Raw genomic sequence first — 24,422 nt, forward strand, 5'->3', positions numbered from 1 at the left:
GGATATTGTAATTCTGCTATGAATGCGGTTGGATTTCTTGAGTATAAAAGTTCAGTAGATTACATCAATGGTTGTATACCAAAGAACTGCCTCCAAATTATGTGAAATAAAGTCCTCTTTTCTGGGGGGTTGGGGGTGGGTAGATGTGTTTATATGCTTTGAAGCACATAAATTAGCTGGTTCTTGTGCCTAGTCCTGTATGAATTTCTTTGTCCATACTTGTTATGTTTTCCATAAGCAGATGAATGGGGGGGGGGGGGGGGGGGAAGAAGTCACTAAAACCTGTCCTAATCTGCTGGAAAAAAAATCTGTTGTGAATCTTCTTCCATATTTAGAGGGTTTCAAGACCAAGAGATGGCTCTTGGTAAATTTCTGGGTAAATTTTATTTTGCCTGTTACTGTCAAGATTCATTATTTGGCAATAGTAGTTGTAATCCAGTGTTCCTTCAGCTACTTAGAGAGGTCATGTCCTCTTCCACTCAAGATGTCTAAAAATTTCAGGTAACGTGGTCCATCCAGGGATTTTAAAAGGACTTCCTGCGTTCTAATAAGACTTGTAATGACATTTCTCATCTCTCTATTTTTTAAAGGTTTTTCTGCACTGCAAGAAGAACTGTACAGTTCAAGACATAAGCAAGAAGAACATAGAATATCTAAAGACAGTGAGCCAACTGAACACCCTCCAATTGTCTCCGAGGAAGATGTGTCTGTCAGTTATTCTCCTTTTCAGGACAGTACTCCCAGGAGTGAGGCAGAAGTATCAATGGCTGAGCTCCTGAGACAAGCACATAAGGAACAAGTAGAAGCTGAATTCTCAGGGAAACCCCAAGATGTGCCAGAAAAAATGTCTGCTTCACAACGTGAATATTCGTAAGTGTCAAAAGACCAGAATGAAACCTATGTGGAATGGATTATCTCTTCTCTGTGTAATAAGACAATTTTACAGTTTTCTTTGAAACATAGGAACTCACTAGAATTTTCCTCCAATTCTGTCCACCAGCTCGTTACTTCCTACTGCAGGTTTGACATTTTAATCCATGTGGAGGAAGCCTTAAGGATTAGGGAAAAAAGGTCAGTTTGTCACTGTGAACACAAAGCAATAATCTAGTCTAGTACATATGACAGAAAAGAGGGATAACGTAGAGGTCGGGTTTTTTTGACCAACTGTGTATATTTTTTGTACGTTAGATGGCAAGTAATGTTAAACTTAATTAACGCTAGAGGGGCCTAACTTCAACTTCAGGATGTTTTTTCAATTGAGGCAAAAATTTTCCAACTTAATCATTACTTACAAAACTCATAACCACGTATTAGGAACTCGATTTTTAAAAGTAAGTTTCAGATGGCCAAAGGAACAGAAACAGGGTTATATAGAGACAGGACAAAAGTACTTAAGGAAACAACACGTGGTAAGGTATGGATTTAGAAGACCTGCACAGCAAAGCCTTGAATTCCGATGTGGAGCTGTCAGTGGGGTTGGTTTCATTTGGAAAGGAACTTGAAAAGGATCACGTTTCTTTCTTCCCACCATCCCTAATCACATGCCCACATTGAGAACTCTATGCAGGGTTGATTGAGGTATTCATAGGCTAGCAAAATATGAAGGATCCCCTTCCAAAGAAGTCATTTTTCTGGGAGCGATTAGCTTTGATGTGGAGATGCAGCCCCAAACAGTCAAGGTGCAGCTGAGTCCAGCAAATGGTCTTTTGAGGATTCTTTTGCTCAAATATGCTTTACACCCAGGAGAGAGCATGGGAGACAGAAAACAGCATCTAAGGTAGAGGACTTACGTTGCACTGATAGGCAAAAATACCAATACTTCCTAATGATTTGCATGAGGAAATGGATGTTTCTGAGGAATGGAGAATACATTTGAGACAATATTGCCAATACTAAATGAGAGTAGTGATGATGGGAATATCACTACACTTCACATCTACTTCAAACTAGGAGGAAAATTGGGCTAGATTTAAATTGTTCATAAGGATCGCGTACCAAGAGGAATTATATAATAATAGGTATAGCCTGGTGAATGGGAAAAAAAGGCTGGATCAATACTGTTTAACTTACACTACAATGAAACCTTTTCACATAGAACACAATTGTTTCAAGGGCAGTAGTTGGAGGAACACAACAAATTGTGAAAACCCAACTTGTATCAGGAAAAAAACATATACATGCAAGTTATTCTATTACTGTTACTATTACTGTTATCTACTTATGGGATTGGTTATGGAGAAGGGAATCTGGAATCCTATTATTGAAAATTAACAGTTTCCTCAGTTAATTTTTAGGATGAGAGGGGAAAAAAGCAAGCATGTAAATGCTAGCTTCAAAGCATCTCAGAAATTTTAAAAGGGGAGGATTTAATTTTTGCAGGCTCACTACTTTTCAGGCTGTAATTCCACCAATTTTGATATAGTTTTCTCTTTTTGTGTATATCGGTTAAAAGAAAAAAGACAAGTCAACCTCAGAAGAAGATTCTATGTGGTGAAGTGGGTAATGTTTTCACAATTAGTGAAAATCAGAAGTGACCTTTTCAACCTAGCATCAGAATTATAAGGTTACTTGATAAAACACTGTTAGATGAGAGTTAGAATATCTGAAGTAATTCACCCATATGCAACACAAAAATATTGCATGTACATATGCTTTAATGTATTACCTTTATGTATGTTACTATGTAACATATATAATAATACATTTAAATAACTTGTGGCAGCAATTAAATCATAGCAATGTTCAACAGTGAAAGTAATATTACAAACAAAATAAGATTCTATACTAAATTTCTGTTTGGTAAGGTTCCAGAATTCTACATAAAAGTTGGCCTCTCCTCACCTGCAGCTGTGTAGCTTGTAATTAACATAGTAGTTGCTTTACATCCATCTGTACTGATCCAGTCTCTTTTCCCCAAAAAAATAATAGGTAATATGTAGATTTGTTGAGAGCACAAGTGACAGCAGAGTTCACATTAAATCCTTTACAAAGACCAAGTTTTGCAGAATTGGGTGCAATGGCCATTTGGAGATTTTCTTGGGTTGGGAAGATGAGAGGGATTCCTAGCCAGATTGCTCTGTAGTTACTGTTCAGGGAGTATCAGTTATTTCTAGACTTTGCTAGATGACAGACAATATTTAAACAGTGCATAATGTTCCATTTATGGGGATTGGAAAGCACTGCATGGTAGTAACTTCCCTTGAACCTGTAATTGACAGTGTCACAACTCCAGGAACAGAACAGTCTACAGCACCAGTAACTGGAAAAGCAGCAAGCGAAAAATCCACACACTTCAGTGTGACAAAGGAAGAGAGACAAAAACCATCCCCACAACCCCCATTGTCTGCTCAGAGATGTGACTCTCCCATCATCCAAGAGCCCGAGGACCCCCAACTCCACCAGGATGACCTCTCTCCAAGAAGAACTAGTCTAGTGATAGTGGAGTCAACTGATGAGCAGACAGAAAAGTTTGGAAGAGGCTATGAAGAGGAATCTTTAGAAAAGGTAAACAACAACTTTGCCTCAAAGTACTTGACACAGAAGAACCCTTTTATGTCTTGCTCATTCCTTAAGATGAGAATATTTTCAATCAGCCTAATTAATCACTGTCTGCAACTGAGTCTTTTCTACTTTCCTCTGTGGTTATAAGGGCTAGCTATAGTCATTTGTGTAAAGGTTTTCAAAGCTGAATCAAAACCCAGATCCTACAGTCTAGACTATAATTCTGCTTCTACTATGCTTATTTGTCCTTTGGTCTGTGACAGTTATGTCCATGCATGTGAGAAAGAATTAGTGTAAATAACAGGTGCAGAAACAATCCATGTACAAGTGAAAGCTGAAAAACAGATGTAATATATACAAAGTAATAATGTTAAAAGCTTATGAAGAAAGGCAAGAGTAGCGCAGAGCAGCATGAAGAATGACATGAAAGATAAAGTTAGTGAGATGGAAAAGATGGAAAAGAGGCAGCAGGATGTACATTGCAGAATACTAAGGATGTAGCGGAAGAAAAGAACTTGAGAATGGTGTTTATGTAGCATGCAGGCAGTAAAGAGAAATGGAGACAGGAGATGTAAGAGAAGAACCAAACTCATGTGAGGTAGGTTATTGGTTGTGTAAGATAAAGGAACCTTATGGCAATGTTTGGAGAGGGGAAGACTTCAAGAGGCAATGAAAGAAAGCAATTATTTGGCTTTTAGTAGGAAATTTAAATTACTTGGCAGATAAAGGTTTAGTCTTAAACAGCTTTTTTTGCCTGTTCTAAGTGGGGAAAAAGGAGCAAGCATAATTGGGCAGGAAATAAGTTTTATCAGTGAAGTTAGAGCAGAAAAAGCACAGTTCTACTTAAGCAGAAGTTGTTCCCTGTTTTGACATTCACCTAGAAACAGGCTCTTCTTTCTTTTCTGTTTATGTTGGCAAAGGTACTGTCTCTAGAATGAATTCCAGAGCTCTGCCTCTGGGATCTCAGAAAAAGGTTGACTATAAAATGCGTAGGATAACTTAGATGTTGAAAGATTAGCTACACTAAAACTCAATACAGTGGCTGCTGTAGGAAAGGCTGCCCTCAAAGACAGTGTACTTCTTTTTCCCTCCTGTTCTTTTATTAAGCAACAACCACTAGCACCACCAAAAAGAAACACAGCCCACCCCCACCCCGCATCTATTTTCCCCTTTATGCTTTTATACTTTTGAAATTTCCCAAGTAGTTCTTTTCAGCTACTCTTCACCTTCTTCCCTATGCCAGAGAGGCAAGTACTTCAACACTTGTTACTAATTTTTCTTGATCTTTCCAGCTCCAAGGCTATTGATACACTGTCCTCTAGTTAAAATTGTTTAGTCCTACTGTCTATATGCTGCACTACGTACTTCCCAGTATGGAGGATTAAAAGGTTTTCATATAATTTCTGTGTAATTAATACAGAAACCTTATGCAATTTGTATGAATTCCAGAGTTGGTGTTAGTAATACCTTCTAGTCCACCTGCAACAATGTCATGCCACAAACTTCAGGCTTGCCCCTGGCAACCTTAAGAGCACCAAGAGCTTCCTATAGAACTAGTACCATACAGATTCATCCTTCTTTTTTCAATATGCTAATGAACAGCTAGGGTATAGTCAAGTGGCCAAAGCCTCCCACCGCGCATCAGTGTTTCACAGATTAAAGTCAGGTAAGAGGCCCAAATCCTTAAAGCAAAAATTTTCAGAAGTGAAGATAGTTTTAGATAAAAACAAGACAGGACCTGTAAGTACTGCTAGTACCACATACAACAGAGCACTGCTTCCATGCTTCCACTAGGAGTTAGCAGAGGAGTTAGGTGGGCTGAAGACCAGCTCGGACGAGGACGAGATGGTCACTACCAGGGTTGTTCGTCGCCGGGTGATTATTCAGGTACTGAGTGTTGAACGATTGCATGAGCCTGTGGTGACTAGGCCCTGGTAACACCATCAGGCATGCTGCTGAGACAACCACTTGGCTGATATTACACCCGAAGCTGGAATGCTCCCTAATAGTGCATGGGCATTGGATAAGCCATTCCAATACCTTTTCTGGAAGGGAGGATTATAGTAATACTGCTAACCCAACTCTAAGTTCCATTGGATGTCTCAGTAGGAAGATGAACACCTCTCAGCCCCATATACAACACTGTCAACTAACACACATTTGCCTGTCCATTGTGGCATAACTTTTCTTTGCATGCTTTCTAAGTATTTATTTGCAGAACAAATTTTTTTCTAACACTTCTGAATTTTTTTTTTCATTCTTTAACCAATTAACTATTTTTAAAATTGCTTCTTTGAAGCTACCTACATTAAGGTCTTACTTCATAAAACTTTGTTCTTTGTCATACAGGCTGATAGTATGCCTGAAATGCCACCAGAAACAGTCACAGAAGAGCAATATACAGATGAACATGGCCACACAGTGGTAAAGAAGGTATTGTCAGTTATGCCCCTTGCTACCTTCTTACTGTCTTATAAAAGGAAGTATAAATACATTCACATACAAGCCAAATTTTCTTTTGTGAAGGGGCGTGATTTTTAGGACTAGAGCGTGGAAGGAACCAGAATTTTTGTTCATGAGAGATTCCAAAGTTTGAAGAATTATTTTGATTTGCAAGATCATTCTGTTTTACAGTTTATAACTTTAAGCCCACTTAAAGCCAGTGAAAACTCTGCATAGATCCACATCTCTGAGAACAAGTTTCAAAAGAAAAAAAAAAAAAAAAGAAAAACCAACAAAAACCACAACCGAAAAACCACACCACCACAATTTTATCTAAGATCATGTTTGCTCGTATTAGTGAAACTAATGGAGGGCTGGGTCTGCAAGAGTTGTCTAAATCCAGACTTTAGATCCTCAAAATGTCCACTCAGCTGTGCCTGACCAGGTTCCTAAACTTCTGTGTCTGTACATACGATTCTGATTTGTGGCCCAAAGAATATAGAAAGTACTTATTTGTGTGATGGCCTCATAAAACAAGTATTTTCAGACCATGCTTATAAAAGTGAATTCTGCACAGCATGGAAGTGGAAATTCTGTGCTCCTTGCCTTATCTGACAACTCAGGGCTTAGAGAATTGGTCTAGGACTTGACTGAATTCTGCTGGTGGCAAACTCCCATCTGTCGTCTCCCAAGAAAAAGTAGACCCTCAGCTGGATAGCATGTCTCTGGAAGCTGTTTGAATTCATATTAAAATAAACAACCCCACCCAAATATTCCCGGGCACGTTGTGCAAGAGTGAGCATGACTATATTCTTCTGGGTAGGTCCATGCCTGGGAGGGCACTGCCCCCACCTCTGTGACTATTTAATAGTGGTGACCCAGTCTGACTGAGCATCACAGCCAATAAGCTTTTGGACAGAGCAGGAGGTAACTGCTTAAAGTTACCTTGTCAAAAAGTGCTGGGAAGGTGGACAAAAACGTAGAGCTCCAGGTCATCCACAGAGGGATGCATACCCATCCTCCTCGAGAAATTTATCTCGAGCCCTGTAAGTCTCTTCTGCTCCTCTTTGTTTGGCTTGCCGATGCTTTGAAAGCTTAAGCAGCAGATTAGTCTCTCAAGTAGGTTAAATCCAGCTTACTAGTTCAGCAGTGGTTAGTACCAGCAGTGTTACTACATGGTGTCCAAGTTCCTCTCTGAATCTACTTCTAAGCATTTGACAGCCAGGCTGCTAACCTCTTACTTTCAGAAGCCTTTTTGAAAATGCCACTCTGAAAACGTTTTCTAGCAGTTGTGTGGTTGTAAAGTATGTTTTCCCCTGAAATACTGTACCACTTTTCCTAATAATAACTACTGCTTTAGAGAGTCGTTCCAATATCTATATTGTGCCCACTTGTGAAGTACGTTTATGGAAGCTTTGCTGTGTGGTAACCTGAGTAGGGCAGATGTGTCAACTTGCAGCTTTACTACAGGTACTTTTGAGTATATGTGTTAGACTAAAATACTGAACCATCTATGTAGGTTTTTCTGCGTAGGAAAAAATGCCCTGTGACTAGAAAATACTATATAGAGAGTAAGAAGGAATTGTTAATTCTTTTGGGACAAAGCTCTATTTCATTCCTTCAGGTCACTAGGAAGATCATCCGGCGATATGTTTCTCCAGATGGCACAGAAAAAGAGGAAGTCCTAATGCAAGGAACACCGCAAAAACCTGTCACTGTTGAGGAAGGAGATGGCTATTCCAAAGTTGTAAAACGGGTTGTGCTGAAGAGTGACAGCGAGCAGTCAGAGGTCAGATCATCTACTTTTCTTGTGATGGTACAAAGCAGTACACCAACAGCATACTTAATAACTACATCTTACTCATGCCAACAACATTCAGTTTTGAATGATATTTTTAAAAGTTTCCTGGCAGATGGAAAAGCCTCAGAATAAAGACCAGGAAAAGGCAGGGGGTGGGCAGAGAAAGAAGGCAGCTTTCTCTGAAAATAAGTCAGGATACAGAATCTGTGATTTATGAGAAGTATCAACTTCATAAGGAAAGCAGCTTTGTACTAAGATGACATAAAAATAAATGGCAAATCTCTACATGTTATTATACCTGTTACTCTAGTAAGAGAAGTAGCAAATGTTGTAATGAAATGATCTGATGTTCTCTAAGTTTCTAGAACTAAGCCCTTCTAAAACTATACAGTTATATTAGGTTTAACTTACTGGTGTGTTCTTTGCTTTGGAGAAGAAAACAAACAAACAAAAGTATTACTTCCATGTTTGTAGAGCCAGGTAATTAAAAAGCAAAAACAACCCAAAAAGGTAAGTGCTTTTCAGTTTACCTTTTCCCGCCTTGATTCACCTCACCATGTAGCCCTACAGGCATTTGTATCGACATTAAGGTTGTGACAGAGGACTAGAAGCTAGTAACAGGGGTTGCTTTCGGCAGTACTGCAAGTGAAAGCAACATTTAACAAGCGGTCATTAGAAACACTAAGAACATGATTGCCATTCTCTCTTGCCAGAATTAGTCATCAGAATTAATCCTCTAGGAGTAAGGTAACAAGAAAACAAAATAATTTTTTTTAGTTAGCTGACCATACCAGAACTACTCTTTATCATATGGAACCCGTATACATTAAATTTGTATTTTGCCAAATAAAATCGAGTTTGTACTTTCACGTGGTATTCTAATATTCTGGTCTGTTGCTCCTGGAAGAGTTCCTTAGTTTTACAAGCATGGCTCATCTCTCAGAAGAATTATCTTAAAATTAAGATATGGGCTGATATCACTAATTCGTACTACCTGTGTGAATGCAGCAAGGACTCACAGCAAGAGGTCCACTCATTGGTTGGTGTAACTCCTGTGGCCTGGGCAGGTAAGCCAGTATGGCAGCCTGTGCTGTGGTGGAGGGTAGCAATACCCCTGCTACCCTCACGGTAGCTCAGGTTCCAGAAGCAGATTTCACCCTGCCAGCATAAAGCTTCTCGGCAGAGTAAATTCTCCAGGGCTGTTCCTGCTGCCTGAACTGGCATGTATCCTACAACGTCCCATTCCGGGGCTGCGTACACATAGAAATTGAGACAGTTCTTACATTCTTGTTCTCTGTGGCAATGATTAAGAAAGAATGATAGAGTAACTAAAAGTTTTGTTAGTATCCATTATGTAATTCATATCCAGTATACTTCTGCTTTCTGACCTTACAGGTGACCCTGTCTGAACCTGCTGTTTTGCCTAGTGCCTCTGAATTCCAGTCTCAACCAGTGGAAGGCCGGAAGGTCAGCAAAGTCATAAAGACCACTGTAGTGCAAGGAGAGAGAACGGAGAAACACCTGGGGGATGCTAGCTTAGCTACTGATCTTCCGTCAGCCAAAGAGGACTTTGAAGAGGTAAAAATGCCTTTTAAATATAAGTATTAAACCAAGTGTCACAACATACCTGGGGACAAATTCTACTCTACTGAAAGTTTTGTTGGTGGAGCATCATACTCAGCTACTGAGTATAAACCTCTGTTGTTGTACTCAGCCACGTTATAAAAGGATTAGTATATAAAGTGTGTGTGTGTGGGGAAAAGCTAACGTTACAGAATTAGCTATGAAACATTTTAAGATTCTGAAAAAAACCCATGGAGGCTTAAAGTTGTTAGAAATCACAGGTGCGGTGGTTACTGTTAAAGAAAAAGTTCATTTGTACATTACCAACGCGTGGAGGTTATTTTAGAAATTTACAGTTAAGTCTATTCTCTGGGCAAGTTGATGTATTTGGCCTTGAAAGGAAGAAATAGCTAATCAAGCTAATTAGCACCTTTCCTGGTTTTATGCTTTTTCTGATCAGTTTAGACATTTCAGTAATAGAAAAGCAATACTGAATTAATATAGCTTTTTCTATAAGGAACTGATAGCACTTCACTCTTAAGCTATTTTATTGTCCCTTTGAATAACATGTGTAAAAGATGTCACGTGGATAAAAGGTTTGTGCCATTAGATGCAACATAAGTACTTGGTTTGGTTTTTTAATTTGACAAAATATCATATGGAAACATAGATGCAACAATGTCAGGGTCTGAATGTTTTCTGCCATACAATGGTATTACAGCTTGCAGGAAGACAAGAATTGCTAAGCTATTAGGTTGAGTCGCCAGATTTCCCATTACAAATATAGGCCCAGCAGCCTATATTCATATGTGTGTGTATATATATCTTGGCGAGAGATCCTTCTCTCCTGACAATAACAAAACAATCAGCAAAAACTGTCGTGTAGGTTCAGAGAAATGTCTTGGGAAATAACACTTTTTTCCCAGCTTGCAGCTTCTAGTTTAGTAAATCAAGAAGCCTGCCGAAGATACCACAGACAAAACGAAAATTAAAATGCTGCCTTTTTTTTGATTTTCTATGAAGTATTAACAGCAGATATTCTGTAGAAAACCCTGCCAGGCTCCATTCCCTGCTTCTCCCATTTCAGTACAGTTGAGTCTCAGGAGCATCATTTCTGTGTATACCCGTACATAGGTATGCATCGTTTCTAAGCATACCCATCTCTGTACTGCTAGCATTGAGAACAGGCAGCTCAAGGTGGCAGTGGGAACAACATAAAAGAGTATTTTTTCTGACAGGAAAAAGGTCGCTGTAGTAGGTATTGTAAATAGATACAAAGGGTGAGTTCTGCAAGTGTGCTACTGCAAGGCTTTGAGTTGGGCTACTTCAAAGTTGGAATGAAAGTACCAATACCATCTTCATTACAATTATTAGTAAAACAAAACTATCCTGTACAAGAAACTGTAACTGATCTGTACATTTGAGGAATATTTGAAAGGATACAAATGGCAGGCAGATGCTTCTCTTATTTGTCTCTTCATCATTTTCTCAGCATTCAACTTTGTTAATATAAAGCACTAAGGTACAAAGAGGAATTATGTTCTGTCCTGGGTTTGTGGTTTTTGTTTTAATTTGAAGTTTATGTTTTAATTTGAGGCTTTGAGCTATACTGGTAACCAAATGAAAGTCCAACTCCCCGCTTTAGTAGAGAAAGAAATAATGAAAGAGGATGGATCAATTATTAAAAGGTTTGGCTTGGCATGTCAATGAACTATTACTAGAAAAGGATTAACAAAGTCATAACAAATGAGTGGATTTAAGAGAGTGTCTGAAGTGAAAGCACCAGTAGCACCTAAAGCTTTTTTTGCAAAATTACTAAAGATTACTACTAACCTGTTACAGGGAGGGAGGGAGGGATGCACTAGGAAGGTCTACATTCATTTGAAAATTCAATTGGGTGAATTAGGGGTGTGGTGGGTTCACCCTGGCCAGCAGCCAAGCACCACACCGCTGCTCCCTAACCTTCCTGTCCCAGCACAAAAAGGGGAGAGAATAGGAATGGCGACAGGGAGAAGACTCACAGGTTGAATGAAGACAGTTTACTAAGTGAAGGGAAGAGGGAAGAACAACCAAACAAGCAATGATGCAAAGGCGATCACTCGCTGTCCTGCCCGTGTGCCCTCCCATTCTCTTGCACACCCCCAGCCTACTTACGGAGGGGGGTGGTGGGGGAAAAAAAGAGAAAGTATCGATGCTGTGAGCACTGTTCAGCAGGAGCCAAAGCATCGGTCTGTTACCAACACTGTTCTAGACCCAAATGGACAACAGTGCACCACACAGGCTGCTATGAAGGAAGTTCACTGCATCCTGGCTACACCTGGTACAAAGGGGTATCGCTGCCTAGCTGATGTCATAGGTGATACAAGAGTAACAGCGTGATGTACAGTTAACAACATTAATCAATGTTACTTCAAAAATATTTTTTTTCATACCAGTTGACTCTGTGATCATTTGATAATTTGAACATTATCAAAATAGATGGAAGGATATATGGACATAGGTAGATACATAGATATATACATACAAGAGTTGACCCTTATGAAGAATGAGGCAGGGCCAACAGGAAAATATTTGAGAGGAAAAAAAAAAAGCTACTGTAGTACAGCAAGTATATTTATTCCTACCACACACAACTTGAGCCAAGGCTGCTACAGACTAGGTGTCTTTTACACACCTTTTCTTTCCGGCCATTTGAATTGATAGTGGCCCTTGGCATGGTAAAGCCAATGCTGGCCCCTGAAAGAACATCCCAACCAACCAGTGTCTGTAATTGTAACAAGCTGTAGGACACATACCAGTTTCAGAGTTAGCAGGATGGTGTCACAAGAACACACTGAGGGCCGGAAGACCCGCCGCATCTGCTTTTGGATGAAGGGTGCACATTCTTGCCAAAGTGCTCCATCTAACCGAGGGACCTTTTGGTCATTCGGGTCAAATTAAGAAGCATCAGCTGTCTGATAAAAATTGAGCTATTCGTGGCTGAGCACGCAGGAATTTCCAAGTGTGCTTGGCCTCCCATGGTCCTCTCTCAAGGACAGTGACCAAAACTTGGGCTTCTGGGTAAAGCTAAGCCACAGACACCTAGCTGTCCTATGACGACTACATTTATTTGCCTAGATCTGGAAGGGACTTGGTGAGGTTTAAGGTTCTGACTAGCAGAGCAAGATGGTTCCAATGAGGTAAGAGAGTAATTAACAGAATAGTTTAGGACAGTAGATTACCACAAATATAGTTTTACTGGCTGTCAGAAGTAAGACTTGTTCAGAAGTAAGTGTTCAAGAACCAAATCGGCCTAAATGACTATTGCACAGCACAACTCTGTATGTCGAAGTTAAATACAGCAAACAGGAAGATCTTGTGTGAATTTCAACTTATGTTGCATGTCTGCGTGTTACAGCATGTTTTTGCTGGGCATCTAAAACTGTATGCTTAATCAGCATATAGAGATTAATTGCTGTTAGTTTACATTATGAAAGCCAGTTAAAGCCATGGTGTGTATTGTATTCAGAATGCATAATGGGTATCTAACCTCGGTAGCTGGCTTAAACTGCCAGCTACAGTTCTTCTCATGTTATTTTAAACGAAAAAGCCTTAACACTGTAGCCAGAAAGGAGCATTTTTTAACCACCTTTGGGAACTGTGGGCTTTTTAAGAGCGTTATCTTATTTATTTTGTTTTAGGACAACACTAAGTAAAGCCAGCACGCTGAAGAGGACTGTGATGAAGGATCGGTATGGAAAACACGTGCACATAGAAGAGCTGGAAGACACACCAGAAGCACTACCACAGGATGACCTCCAACATGACCTCCAGCAGCTTCTCAGACACTTCTGCAACGAGGACTGGAAACAGGAGGCGAAGTGAGAAGCTGCCACCCCTCAACACCACCACATAACCATCCAACCCATACGCAGCATCCATCCTCTCTAGGTATAGACATTATTACCTACGTAATCACTGGAAGACACTGCCATTTCTACTTGTGCAGATGCAGTGAATTAATTTCTTCCACCTCCCTGTATTTTAGTTTGGGGTTTTGTTATTTTTTACCCTGTAAGCTAATCTGTGACCAAAGATAGCATCCTTCATTCAGGATGATTTATCCACCGAATCGTCGTCTTTGTGCCGTACTGGGAATTTGTCAGCATCGCCACTTCTTGCTGTTCCTTTGCTTCTGCACTAGCTTCAAGAAATTGCATTCGTCAAGCCAACTTCATCTACAGGCCTCTTCAAGTGACTATGTACATGCATCATAAAAAAGGGAGTTAACGTGTAAACTGTATATAGCAAGAGTATTTGGACTTACAAGACTGCAGAAAACACACTGCCTATGACTACAAATAGCATCATGGATTACAAGGCCTATTGACACTGCTGAACAGCGATTAATAAAATAATGTTAACACAATCGACTGCAAACACAGACTGACTGAGGAGGAAGCACTGCAGATCTACTGCATCCGTAAGACTTCCAGTTTAGGGATCTATTATAGTTAAAGGCTCTAAGAGTCAGGCTAAAAACCTGGAAATTCAGCTGTTCACATTTAGTAACAGCTGACTGTGGCCATTAATACTTCTAAGACCCTTGGACAGCCACTCAAAGATTTCCAGAAAAAGAAAAGAAAAAAAAAATTAAAAATACCCAATTAGGTAACCAACTTGCTAGCAGCTATATCTATGGCACATTTGCATACGGTATTAAAATCTTTTAGATCTGGACATGTGGCAGGGTGTATTAAACAATTATAACTACAGTAGTTTCCTGTTTTCGTCACTGCTTAGCAAACCCCACTGTCTTATTGGTGGTACTTCCTGCTGGCCACTGCACTGTAGATAACTATGGGAGACAGACTTACCCACTATACAAGGAGAATAATTAATTCACCGTGTTTTATCAAGATTGCCTCTTATCCGATACATGCATGTGGCATTTGAAGGTCAAAACCAAACCCTCCTATAATCATGTCAGCTTGTTAGCCCTCTTAGCACTGAGCGAGCAGTTTTTATCTTCCAATCAAGTGTTTTTTAAAGAGAAAGTGCTCACAATCCTTGAAAGCCAGTTTCTGTTCATATTTTGTTATCTATCTATATATATAATATATATATATTTCTAAGCCAACCCTCTGAAAACCACAATAGCATGTCTGCACTTTTATTTTCAAAAAAGGGAACATAGAGATCTGACATTTTGGGTGTTCTATACCTTAATATTTAATGGAGGGAGCTCTGTAGTGTTTTAGCATATATAATACACACACACTAACTAAATGTTTTTAAACAGCTATTTGATTTTTTAATAGTATACTCAAAACCAGAGTAAAACAAATCCTCTCCTCTTGGAGTAGTACTTTTTCCAAGCTTATCTGGCCTTCTACAGTTATAGGGTTGTTTGGTTTTTTTTAGTGACTCACTCAGTGCTCAGAACAAGGGCACTTCCTCATTAAGGTAACCATGCCAAAAGCATGAAAACATCTTGGGAGTTCTGGCTTCCTGCAGGCAAAACAACCCCAGGTGTCATGCTAACACTTTTTTTTGGCAGGCAGGAAAAAGAAAGAAAGAGGGGGGAAAAAAAAAAAAAGTGCTTTGGCAGCCAAACCGAATGAGAGCCATGATGAAACATTTCACAACACATCATGGCTTTCTTATTGTCAGAGACAGCACAGGATGATCTTCAAGGACGGGGCTCTAAAGAAATGCATTTCTGTTGTGTTATTTGCGGTGCAGATGATGTTCTGTGTAACAACATAATGGTTATTCACCTCTTATTTTGATTTTTTGCTGTGTTATCAAAGAACTTGAATACTGTGAGAAGAAGTGAATTTTAAGTTGACGAATCAGCATCTTGTTCCCATGGTGATAACACTAATTGAATATATCTATGAGGGCATGTATTAGTTAAAAATTAAAAAAAAAAATACAACACTAACAATACATAGCTGCAATGTGTACAATGGCTGATTTAACTAAATAAAAATGTACAAGTGTTAAATGTAGAAATAATGGCTCACTCTTTTACTGTCAGTGCAGCATAAAAAGGAACAGCGCCCACGTGGGTACATACTTTAACTGAACTATCATTTTATAATGCCTCTGTACCCAGCTCCCTAAGATTTTTATTTTTTTTTTTTTTAAATTCTGTTATTCAGCTCTGATTGATTGGTAAGCATCAGTCTGTTACAACAGTCAGATACAAATTTTTTTTAACTCCTATTAATAGTTTTTCAAAGGATATCTAGCCATGTTTTCTAGTTATTGTATTGGTACTGAAATTGTGGGATTTTCCTTCAAATATGGCCTAGACTGTTTGTTACAGTCAATTACTTTTTCAGTGCCCACTACTGAGAATTTCTCAACCAGAGGAAAGACAGGGAAGAGAAATGTAAGGTGAAATTCTGTCACGTCTTACATCCTCGTAATGCACAGAAAAATAGTGGGAAGAGTCTGTTTTGTTGTGAATTTAAATTTATTCGATATAAATCTGTATCAATTCTATTACTGCAGCTGGATCTCTGGCTAATGTAACAGGTCACACTGCCACAGCATCCCCACTCTTTGTTATTGCCTCATGCGCTACCTTCACGGCTGTCAGAGGAGTCCTCCTACCTACACCTCGTGTAGCAGAGAAACCATCAATTTCTCTAATTGCTAAAATTCAGAGTCATCCAACCTCCCAGATTAAGGGACAAAAAGGGCCCAAGTGAGGCACACCTGAACTCCCTGCCTAGACCAGAAGGATGCCCACAGGCCAAAGCAGAGCACAGCAGGTATGGGATCAAACCACAGGTCAGTCAGTTGTGACTGACAGAGCAAGTCCATGTCAAGGCTTACACATCTGAGGTGAGTACCTACAGCCGAAGGCTACCGAGTTTTTCCTCTCTTCCACTTTCTCTTCCCAATGAAAGACAATTGTATTAAAAAAACCCGCCATCAATCAAATGAAACCCGCACAAACCCCCAGACAACAATTAAACAGTTGTAGTGGTAAATATAGACCTCGCGGAGAAGCCAAGTGGAAAAATGTTAAGTTTGGTTAGGCGATGCTCAACTTCTATACAGCTGAGGGGTAAAGATCCAACAAGGACTCTCCCCTACATCAAAATTAAAAAAAAAAAAAAAAAAAAAAGCCAAAAAAGGATTTAAAAAGAGCAAAGAAACACACACAGAAATATCTCATTCCAATTCATTAACTTGTGTTTGTGCTTTGCTCTTCATGTTTCAGCAGGTGACTGACTGTGAGCATTATCTCCTCCTCTTTGTAATACTGCAGTTTCAGCTTTATGTTCTTATGTCAACAGGACTCCATGACAGCAGGAGCTGTCAGAATAATAGGATTAAATTGAAAAAACAAAAAAGAAAGCAGCTGTAAAAGGCTCCAGCCATGCTGAAGATGAAGCATTCCTCCTAAGTGCCTTAGAGCTTCCCTTTGCATCTCTGAGAAATTAGATGTTGACTAGTTGGTTGAAAGGTAAGAGACAACATCCAGAAGTCACCCCAGAAGCCACTGTAGCATCCTGTTGTTTCTGAACCCTCAAACAGGCAACTGAGCAGCAGAAACAAATCCTTCCACTTAACTTCATTACTGCAGGATGGACCATAATTTCACATACCATATGTGCAGGTGGGATATATAAGGTGCTGAAAACGCCTTTCTAGCATCCTGCCTGTGCCGAGGCAGAAACGAGCCCCCTGCATCTGCCAACCAGCCCACTCCCACCTGCTCATGTCTGCGGCCATTTTATACAGGTGAACAGGAGGAAGGCAGATCTTACTGGCGAGCAGGGCTTGCCAAGCGCTGTCATAGCCGTGCGTGAACATAGATACGGCTGGAACCTAACAGCAAAACACTTGCTCACATTACAGGGTACACTAAAACTATCATGGTCCCGTGAGAGGGCAACTGTACTTGACAGAAAGCAGTTTAGAGCAACAGAGACACCTCAGAGCTGTATAGCATCCTGCCATCAGGTCAGAAATGATGCTTCACATCAGTGGGAAGTTTTTCCCCCCCTCTCAGTTTTTAGAAAGCCAAAAAGAAAATATCAGACTTAATTATATCACTGGCTTCAACAGTAGCAGAAGTTTTGGAGAGGACATGGGAAAATTGTTATCTGGGAGACAACTGAGCGACACAGGAAGGGAGGAGGAAACACAGAAGAGATAACCTGAGTAACAAGGAGAACAGGAGCTGGTGTTTAGGGGCAGAACATCCCACTGCAGTACTTGTGTGGGTAAGCCCTTTTCTCTTGTGTTGCGTCCAAACAACATATTCCCTCAATAGTCAGATGAGAGACAGCCTATTTGTTTTCAAGGCATGTTTTAAAATACTATAAAAACAACAAATGCTGTAACTTGTAGAGCCCCTCTAGCTTTAGTCAACAGTTATTTGTTGACAAGGCAGTAAAATAATTTTGCAGTCATTCATACCATGCATAATCAAGACACAGGCTGCACCCAGTCCTCCCTACTCTACTGGAAGCTATTTTGACTCTCCAAGTTGGAGAACATCAACGTGAAGGAAAAGAGATATAGAGTAATATATGAATTCAAAACACTTAAAGGACTGTTCCTTGAAATAATGCAAAGAAGGAGAGTCAGTCCCCACCTTTTTCTTATTCACCAACAATCTCTGTTTTGCAATAAAAATAAAAAACCTGCACTAATCAGCGGGTCTGAGCAATTAATAATGATAAACACAAAACTCCTCTGCCCCAGTTAAACCAAAGACACCAAGAAGAACATCAGGAGCATCTGGAGGAACTTATTGTCTCCTTAACCCTGCCCCAAGAGCCCACAGTTGCTACAGGAGTGGGGTCTGCCCTTGGCCACAGCACAACAGGACTCTCCTCCAGTGATTTCAACGCAACAGAATTTCCAAAGCAGTAAGAGATACCAGCCTCACCTCTGCGGGCTTCTTGACACTCTTGCCTTTGTGTCTGTTTGTTATTACTAGCAGAGAAAGCTTTATATTACTACCTCCAGTGCTACATGCAAAAATAGGGGCAATAAAAATAAAATGTATAAAAGCTGGTTGAACCTTTCAGAGGCAAGATAGGTAGAATTAACCTCTGCCCAGCTTTCACTGAGCAGCGGCTGGCAGTGCACAATACTTTTATTAAACAGCCACTAGAGTGCAGCAAATCATCACTGTTTAATATAAAAACCACAAAAAGAGTCCGACGAATTTTGGAAGTCAAATACTCCAGCCTTGGCAAGAAACTCCCCACCCCTTATTGCAAATTTGAGGACTTAAAGGACATGTGTACGCTATTTACATGTGTACACTATTTACATACGCACAGAGTTCTCCCCTATGATAGCAAGGGTAAAAGCCAGACAAAACAAGGTTTCATGAGGGTATCAGAATACTTAGGGAATATTTAAATTGGAGGAGGAGAAGGGGAGGAAAGGAGGACAAGGGGAGGAAAGGAGGACAAGGGGAGGAAAGGAGGACAAGGGGAGGAAAGGAGGACAAGGGGAGGAAAGGAGGAGAAGGGGAGGAAAGGAGGAGAAGGGGAGGAAAGGAGGAGAAGGGGAGGAAAGGAGGAGAAGGGGAGGAAAGGAGGACAAGGGGAGGAAAGGAGGACAAGGGGAGGAAAGGAGGACAAGGGGAGGAAAGGAGGACAAGGGGAGGAAAGGAGGACAAGGGGAGGAAAGGAGGACAAGGGGAGGAAAGGAGGACAAGGGGAGGAAAGGAGGACAAGGGGAGGAAAGGAGGACAAGGGGAGGAAAGGAGGAGAAGGGGAGGAAAGGAGGAGAAGGGGAGGAAAGGAGGAGAAGGGGAGGAAAGGAGGAGAAGGGGAGGAAAGGAGGAGAAGGGGAGGAAAGGAGGAGAAGGGGAGGAAAGGAGGAGAAGGGGAGGAAAGGAGGAGAAGGGGAGGAAAGGAGGAGAAGGGGAGGAAAGGAGGAGAAGGGGAGGAAAGGAGGAGAAGGGGAGGAAAGGAGGAGAAGGGGAGGAAAGGAGGAGAAGGGGAGGAAAGGAGGAGAAGGGGAGGAAAGGAGGAGAAGGGGAGCCCCAGCCAAGCAACTAAGCACCACTCAGCCACTCGCTCCCACCCCCTCCCACCCCGCCAACCCCTCAGTGGGATGGGGGAGAAACTCAGGAAAAGAAGTAACACTCACTTGTGGGTTGAGATAAGAACGGTTCAATAAAACAGAAAACACCCTAATAATGATAACACTAATTAAATGACAACAGCAACAATAGAAGGAGTGGAATGTACAAATGAGGCGCAGTGCAATTGCTCACCACCCACTGATCGACACCCAGTTAGTCCCTGAGCGATGATCCCCCGCCCCCACTGCCCTCAGTTTATACACTAGACTTGACTTCACACAGTATGGAATACCCCGTTAGCCAGTTTGGGTCAGGTGCCCTGGCTGTGTCCTGTGGCAACTTCTTCTGCCCCTCCAGCTTTCTCACTGGCTGCGCTTGAGAAGCTGAAAAATCCTGGACTTTAGAAGAAACACTACATAGCCACAACTGAAAACATCAGTGTTATCAATATTCTTTGCATACTGAACTCAAAACATAGCACTGTACCAGCTACTAGGAAGACAGTTAACTCTATCCCAGCTGAAATCAGGATAGGAGGAAAACCGAGGAAAGCCTACTATTTACACCTTAGATAATTAAGCACAGAGAAGGTTTTAAAGGTAAGAGACATGGCTGTACCCCACCTCAGGGCTTAGCCCAAGCCCAATGAATCTAACCCTACACTTCAGGAGGTTTTCTATCAGGTCAAATTTGCTGCAGTTAGTGAAACCACGTTGGGAAACAGAACTTATACTCACTTTCTAACATCTCTGTATTCAAAACGTTTCAGTGGTTCTAAAGGTGAAATATCTGACAATTTTATGAAACCGATACCCAGATCCGGAATAATCCTGTGACATTTTTATCAATACATTTGACACATTTATTTCTCACTCCAAGCGTGCAGATTTGCCTTCATTGAAGCTAATCTCCCTGCCTCATCCCAAATGGTACACCAGCTCCTGCAAGCACTGGGGGAAAATAGGCTACTGTTTGCCTTAGACAGTCCTCTATCAGGGGGTATGAGAGAAAGCAGTGCCTGCACTGCAAAGCATGCAGGTAACCAACTAATTCCCAATGAGGGAATTGAGAACATGTTTTCAGAGTCGTATTACATTATTTTAGACATCGATGTGAATAATGTTCTTAAGCCTACAGCAGTGTATCTGCTATGCAAGTGCTCCAAAACTCTGCCTTCGCATACAGGTACCAGCTCTAAAAGCATCTCTTCTCTGACCGTTTTACCATGGTTCTATACCCAGAGTGATTTTTGGTGACTGAGGATGGATTCTTTTCATTCCAGACCTGCTCTAAATTACATCAATATCATAGCAATGCAGGTGCATATCCAGGGTTCTGGTTTAAAAATCTGATTGCTTCTATATTATACTACCCTCTTCTCCCTACACAGAAGTCTTTACAGATTAATAAAGTCGCTGAGCACCACTGATGCATTCAGGGTACAAGATGGACAGTTCTCAATAAACAATTACTCTTTTTAGCCTCGTTTCCTTAGTAAACGAGGTAGCAAACTGACACAACAATTTTGTAATCCTACTTTCAACCAAGAGTTCAGAGCAAGACTCAAATATTGCAAAGACACATTCTGTTGTTGCTTTTTCTATGGCTTTCTACAATGATAACCAAGTTCTTCACAAATGTTATGTTCACAAAGTCACACAGAATGAGAAATACACAGAAAGAAAGCTTGTGGTTAAATTTTGGAAGACCAGGTTGTGATTCTGCAGCTGTGATATTCTTTTCCCTTTCAAAGAGAAATCAACAGGGGAATTCTCAGTGGAGACAGAGGATACAGTTCTTAATTTCATTTTCCACATTTCTATCTTTGGTGTAAATAAATAAAACAATAAAAATCAAGCATTACATGACTGCATCCTTTGCTGATACAAATTCAACTGATAGTCTAGACTAACTTTCCATCAGCTGTCGAACTTGCATATAGGGATATGCAGAGTACTCATATTTAACTCTCTCACTGCAAGGTTGTGATGTTTCATGCTTCAACTCACTCAGAAATTCTCCTTTTTCCTCAGATACCTCTGCTGTGCATAGACACATCAGACGTTAAGTAGCACGAGATTACACAATCATTTTAACAAGTATTTTTAGTTTCTTTGAGGTTGGTTTGTTAGAACAAGAACAGAACAAGATAAGTAACAAAGATGACTACAAAGAAAGTACTACGTTTTGATCAGTTGGTATTCAAGAGCTCTCTTTATCCTACAAGCCATTTGAAAATATAGCCAGAAAAAGGAAGGGATACAGAACACAATTTCACTCTTCTCCTCCCCTATTCCTTCTCACAGGTAAAAAGCATGTGCCTGTACTTGATGATGATGCTGGTAGAAAAGCCCAATTACAGTTCCAGAAAGGTTGAACTACACATGGCATGGTGGAGTGTTTTTCTTTAAGCCTACAGTAAAGTGCAACTACTGCAAAAATGCTTACTGAGCTCAGAAAGCATTTTGCATTGCCCTCCTGAATTCTTAAAGTATCTGTACCATGCAAAAAGTATTCGTCCACAGCAATTTTCATGGCGAAAATCAAACTAAGGTACAAATCAAACATCTCTGATAACCACAGACACACATAGAGTGAGGCTTTCCCCACCCCTAGCCCTAAAGTCCAAAACTAAAGCTTAGCATCCAGTTTTAACAAATACCATTTTTCATCTCTTTTTTCTTGCAATCCATGAATCATTGAACAAAGTCAGATTCTGCTCAGTTACAATGCTGAAATTAGACAGACGTAATTCAAACTGTGACATGCTTTTTTTTCTTACTTGCCACACATAGGAGAAGTATGATTTATAGCAGTTAAATTGTGGAAATTGTGCAATAAGGTTCTTCTGCACAATGCACATGAACTGACTTAGACAGGGCCTGAGCCTGCAATCATTATCAGGGAGACAAACTTTGCATGATCCTGGAGGGAAACATTTTGCCTCTCTCCCCAAAAGACCCTGAACCTAGATGTTTTGCTAAGGCCTGAACACTAGTGTTTGATATCTGCATCATGAATACTTTCCACTCCAGGACAGAGATACCAGATAGTACCACTCAGGTTTTGGTTCAGGCTTCAGTAACTTATTTTTCACATACGTAAAAGCATGTGTGTCTTCTGCAGATTTCCATAAGGAAGGTTTTACTGTCTCCACTTTGCCAGCATTATTTCTGGATTGTTTTCAAAAACTAAGGCCAAATTCTTCTCACAATAATTTAGAAAGAGGAGAGCAGACTTCATGTCACCAGTTTGACACAATCCCGTTATCCAACAGCGCTCTAAATCAGCATTCCAAGAATATTTACACAAGCAATTATTTGTTCAAAGAACTAAACCTGGACAAGTACAGTCAATCAGAGAAAGCCAAGGACATTCGGAGATGGTTTTGTTGTTACTAATGAAGGTAAACTGTGCTTCCATCTCTCCATGGTGGTGCCAGAATAACAGTGACTGACCTCCCATGGCACGGTATCTATTGCCAGTAAGGAGCGTGTTAAGCGAACTTCACATAATTGGCACACAATCTGAATTTCATTCCAATAGACTAAGTAAATTATTTCAGCATTTATCAATCCAAGAAAAGTTTGTACAAAGCTCATCTAGCAAATTATTTTCCATAAACAGCATGCCAAGGTTTATCCAAGAGCCTAACAACATATGAATGAAGATTTTCACACTCTTTTTGCCCCATGTAGTCTGACCAGGATGAAGAAGAGCATGTATAACATATGGGAATAATCAATGGCAGACGAGGCACACATATACATGATTTCTTTGAGCTGTGTGAACACTTACTCCAATCAGCACCTCATAAGAATCACAGAACCCAACTGCCCTATTTATTTTGTTTTGTTAAGGTGTGGGCAATTCTGAAGATCCTGAAAAACTCAGGCATTACAGTCCTGGCACATATCCAGTAGAGATCTCAATAATAATACTGAAAAGAATTATGCTCATGAACAGCATTTTCATAAAGAAGGAATACGAGCAGCAGCACATTTGCCATGAAAGGGCACCTAACACTAAGCCTTTGAAAAAGAACCAGTACATTTAAATAAACTGCTCTCATACTGTGGCTTGAATATACTTGAAGGTTTTCAACAAATGAAACACATCATTTAAACAAAACTTTGCGTACACCAGTTGAATATCAAGTGCAGGTGTCAGCCAGCACAAGAGGAAGCTTGCCTGGCAAACAGGTGCTCCAATTTCTATGTTTAAAAAACTCTTTAAATTTTACAGCACAAGAGGTAGAACCAAACCACACTTGCTGGTGTATTGCGTTCAGATTGTTTTCTTTGCTGTGTAAGGTTTAAGATTACCACCCCTAAGAACGCGTAGAGCCTTTTATCTAAGTTTTTACAACAAAGTAACTTCTGCAGCAAGACCAGACCACCACTTTCCTAGCAAGAATCACAATCAGCTGAATAACAACTCTTAACAACGCATCCACAGATCTTCACCTCCATCTGGCAGCCTCCTCCCTGCTCCCAAATCACACACCACCTACAGAAAACAGGCTGTTTTCCAGTCATCGGCTACTCTATCTCTGCTGTGCGCAACAGGGCCCATCCAGCCAGTACTCACCATTTGTAAGCAGCTCACAGGAAAATCTGCTCATTCGTTTGAAGGCTGAAATGCACCCATTCCCATCACGAATTTTGGCAGGTTCCCTCTCTGCGATGCTCCTCTCTAAGAGCAGTACAAAGATAACCTAGAAAGATCTCTAACTTCTCAACAAAGAGTCTGGCTTCCACTGCACTTTAAAGCCAGCTGGGTGGCAGTTACCCTGAGAGGGAACGAGGAGCAGCTGGTGCCTTACCCTCGCCTCGCTCCTCCAGGTGCAGGCAATCACCAAACCCAGGGCCAGGCTGGAGGGGCCTCTCAGCAACCCCATCTGGTGGAAAATGTCTCTGCTCGCTGCAGGTGGGGTGGACTAGGTGACGTTTAACGGCCCCTTCTGACCCAAACCGTTCTGTGAAAACTTAGCACAAGGTGCGGTTACACTTGCTCTTTGAAACAGTAAAGGAAAACAATGATAATTTTTTTAAAAAATCA

General features: G+C 40.6%; 1 protein-coding gene across 23 annotated transcripts in view; it reads left to right on the forward strand.

The window, feature by feature from the left end:
* ANK2 (ankyrin 2) overlaps positions 1 to 14,840 on the forward strand; it is a 379,623-nt gene extending 364,783 nt beyond the window's left edge. For 21 of the 23 annotated variants that reach the window (XM_049814665.1, XM_049814670.1, XM_049814664.1 and 18 more), the window contains 6 exons: positions 591 to 870; positions 3,219 to 3,504; positions 5,851 to 5,934; positions 7,568 to 7,732; positions 9,140 to 9,322; positions 12,988 to 14,840. In XM_049814665.1, the coding sequence (XP_049670622.1) occupies positions 591 to 870; positions 3,219 to 3,504; positions 5,851 to 5,934; positions 7,568 to 7,732; positions 9,140 to 9,322; positions 12,988 to 13,002 (1,013 nt within the window). In that variant the 3' untranslated portion in view covers positions 13,003 to 14,840. Of the gene's footprint in view, positions 1 to 590; positions 871 to 3,218; positions 3,505 to 5,295; positions 5,389 to 5,850; positions 5,935 to 7,567; positions 7,733 to 9,139; positions 9,323 to 10,903; positions 10,996 to 12,987 lie in introns of all 23 variants that reach the window. The other 2 variants (XM_049814684.1, XM_049814667.1) reach the window with 2 other exon arrangements.
* The last annotated feature ends 9,582 nt before the right edge of the window (positions 14,841 to 24,422 follow it).

This window comes from Accipiter gentilis, chromosome 12 (assembly GCF_929443795.1).
Source record: "Accipiter gentilis chromosome 12, bAccGen1.1, whole genome shotgun sequence".
Taxonomy (NCBI): domain Eukaryota; kingdom Metazoa; phylum Chordata; class Aves; order Accipitriformes; family Accipitridae; genus Astur; species Astur gentilis.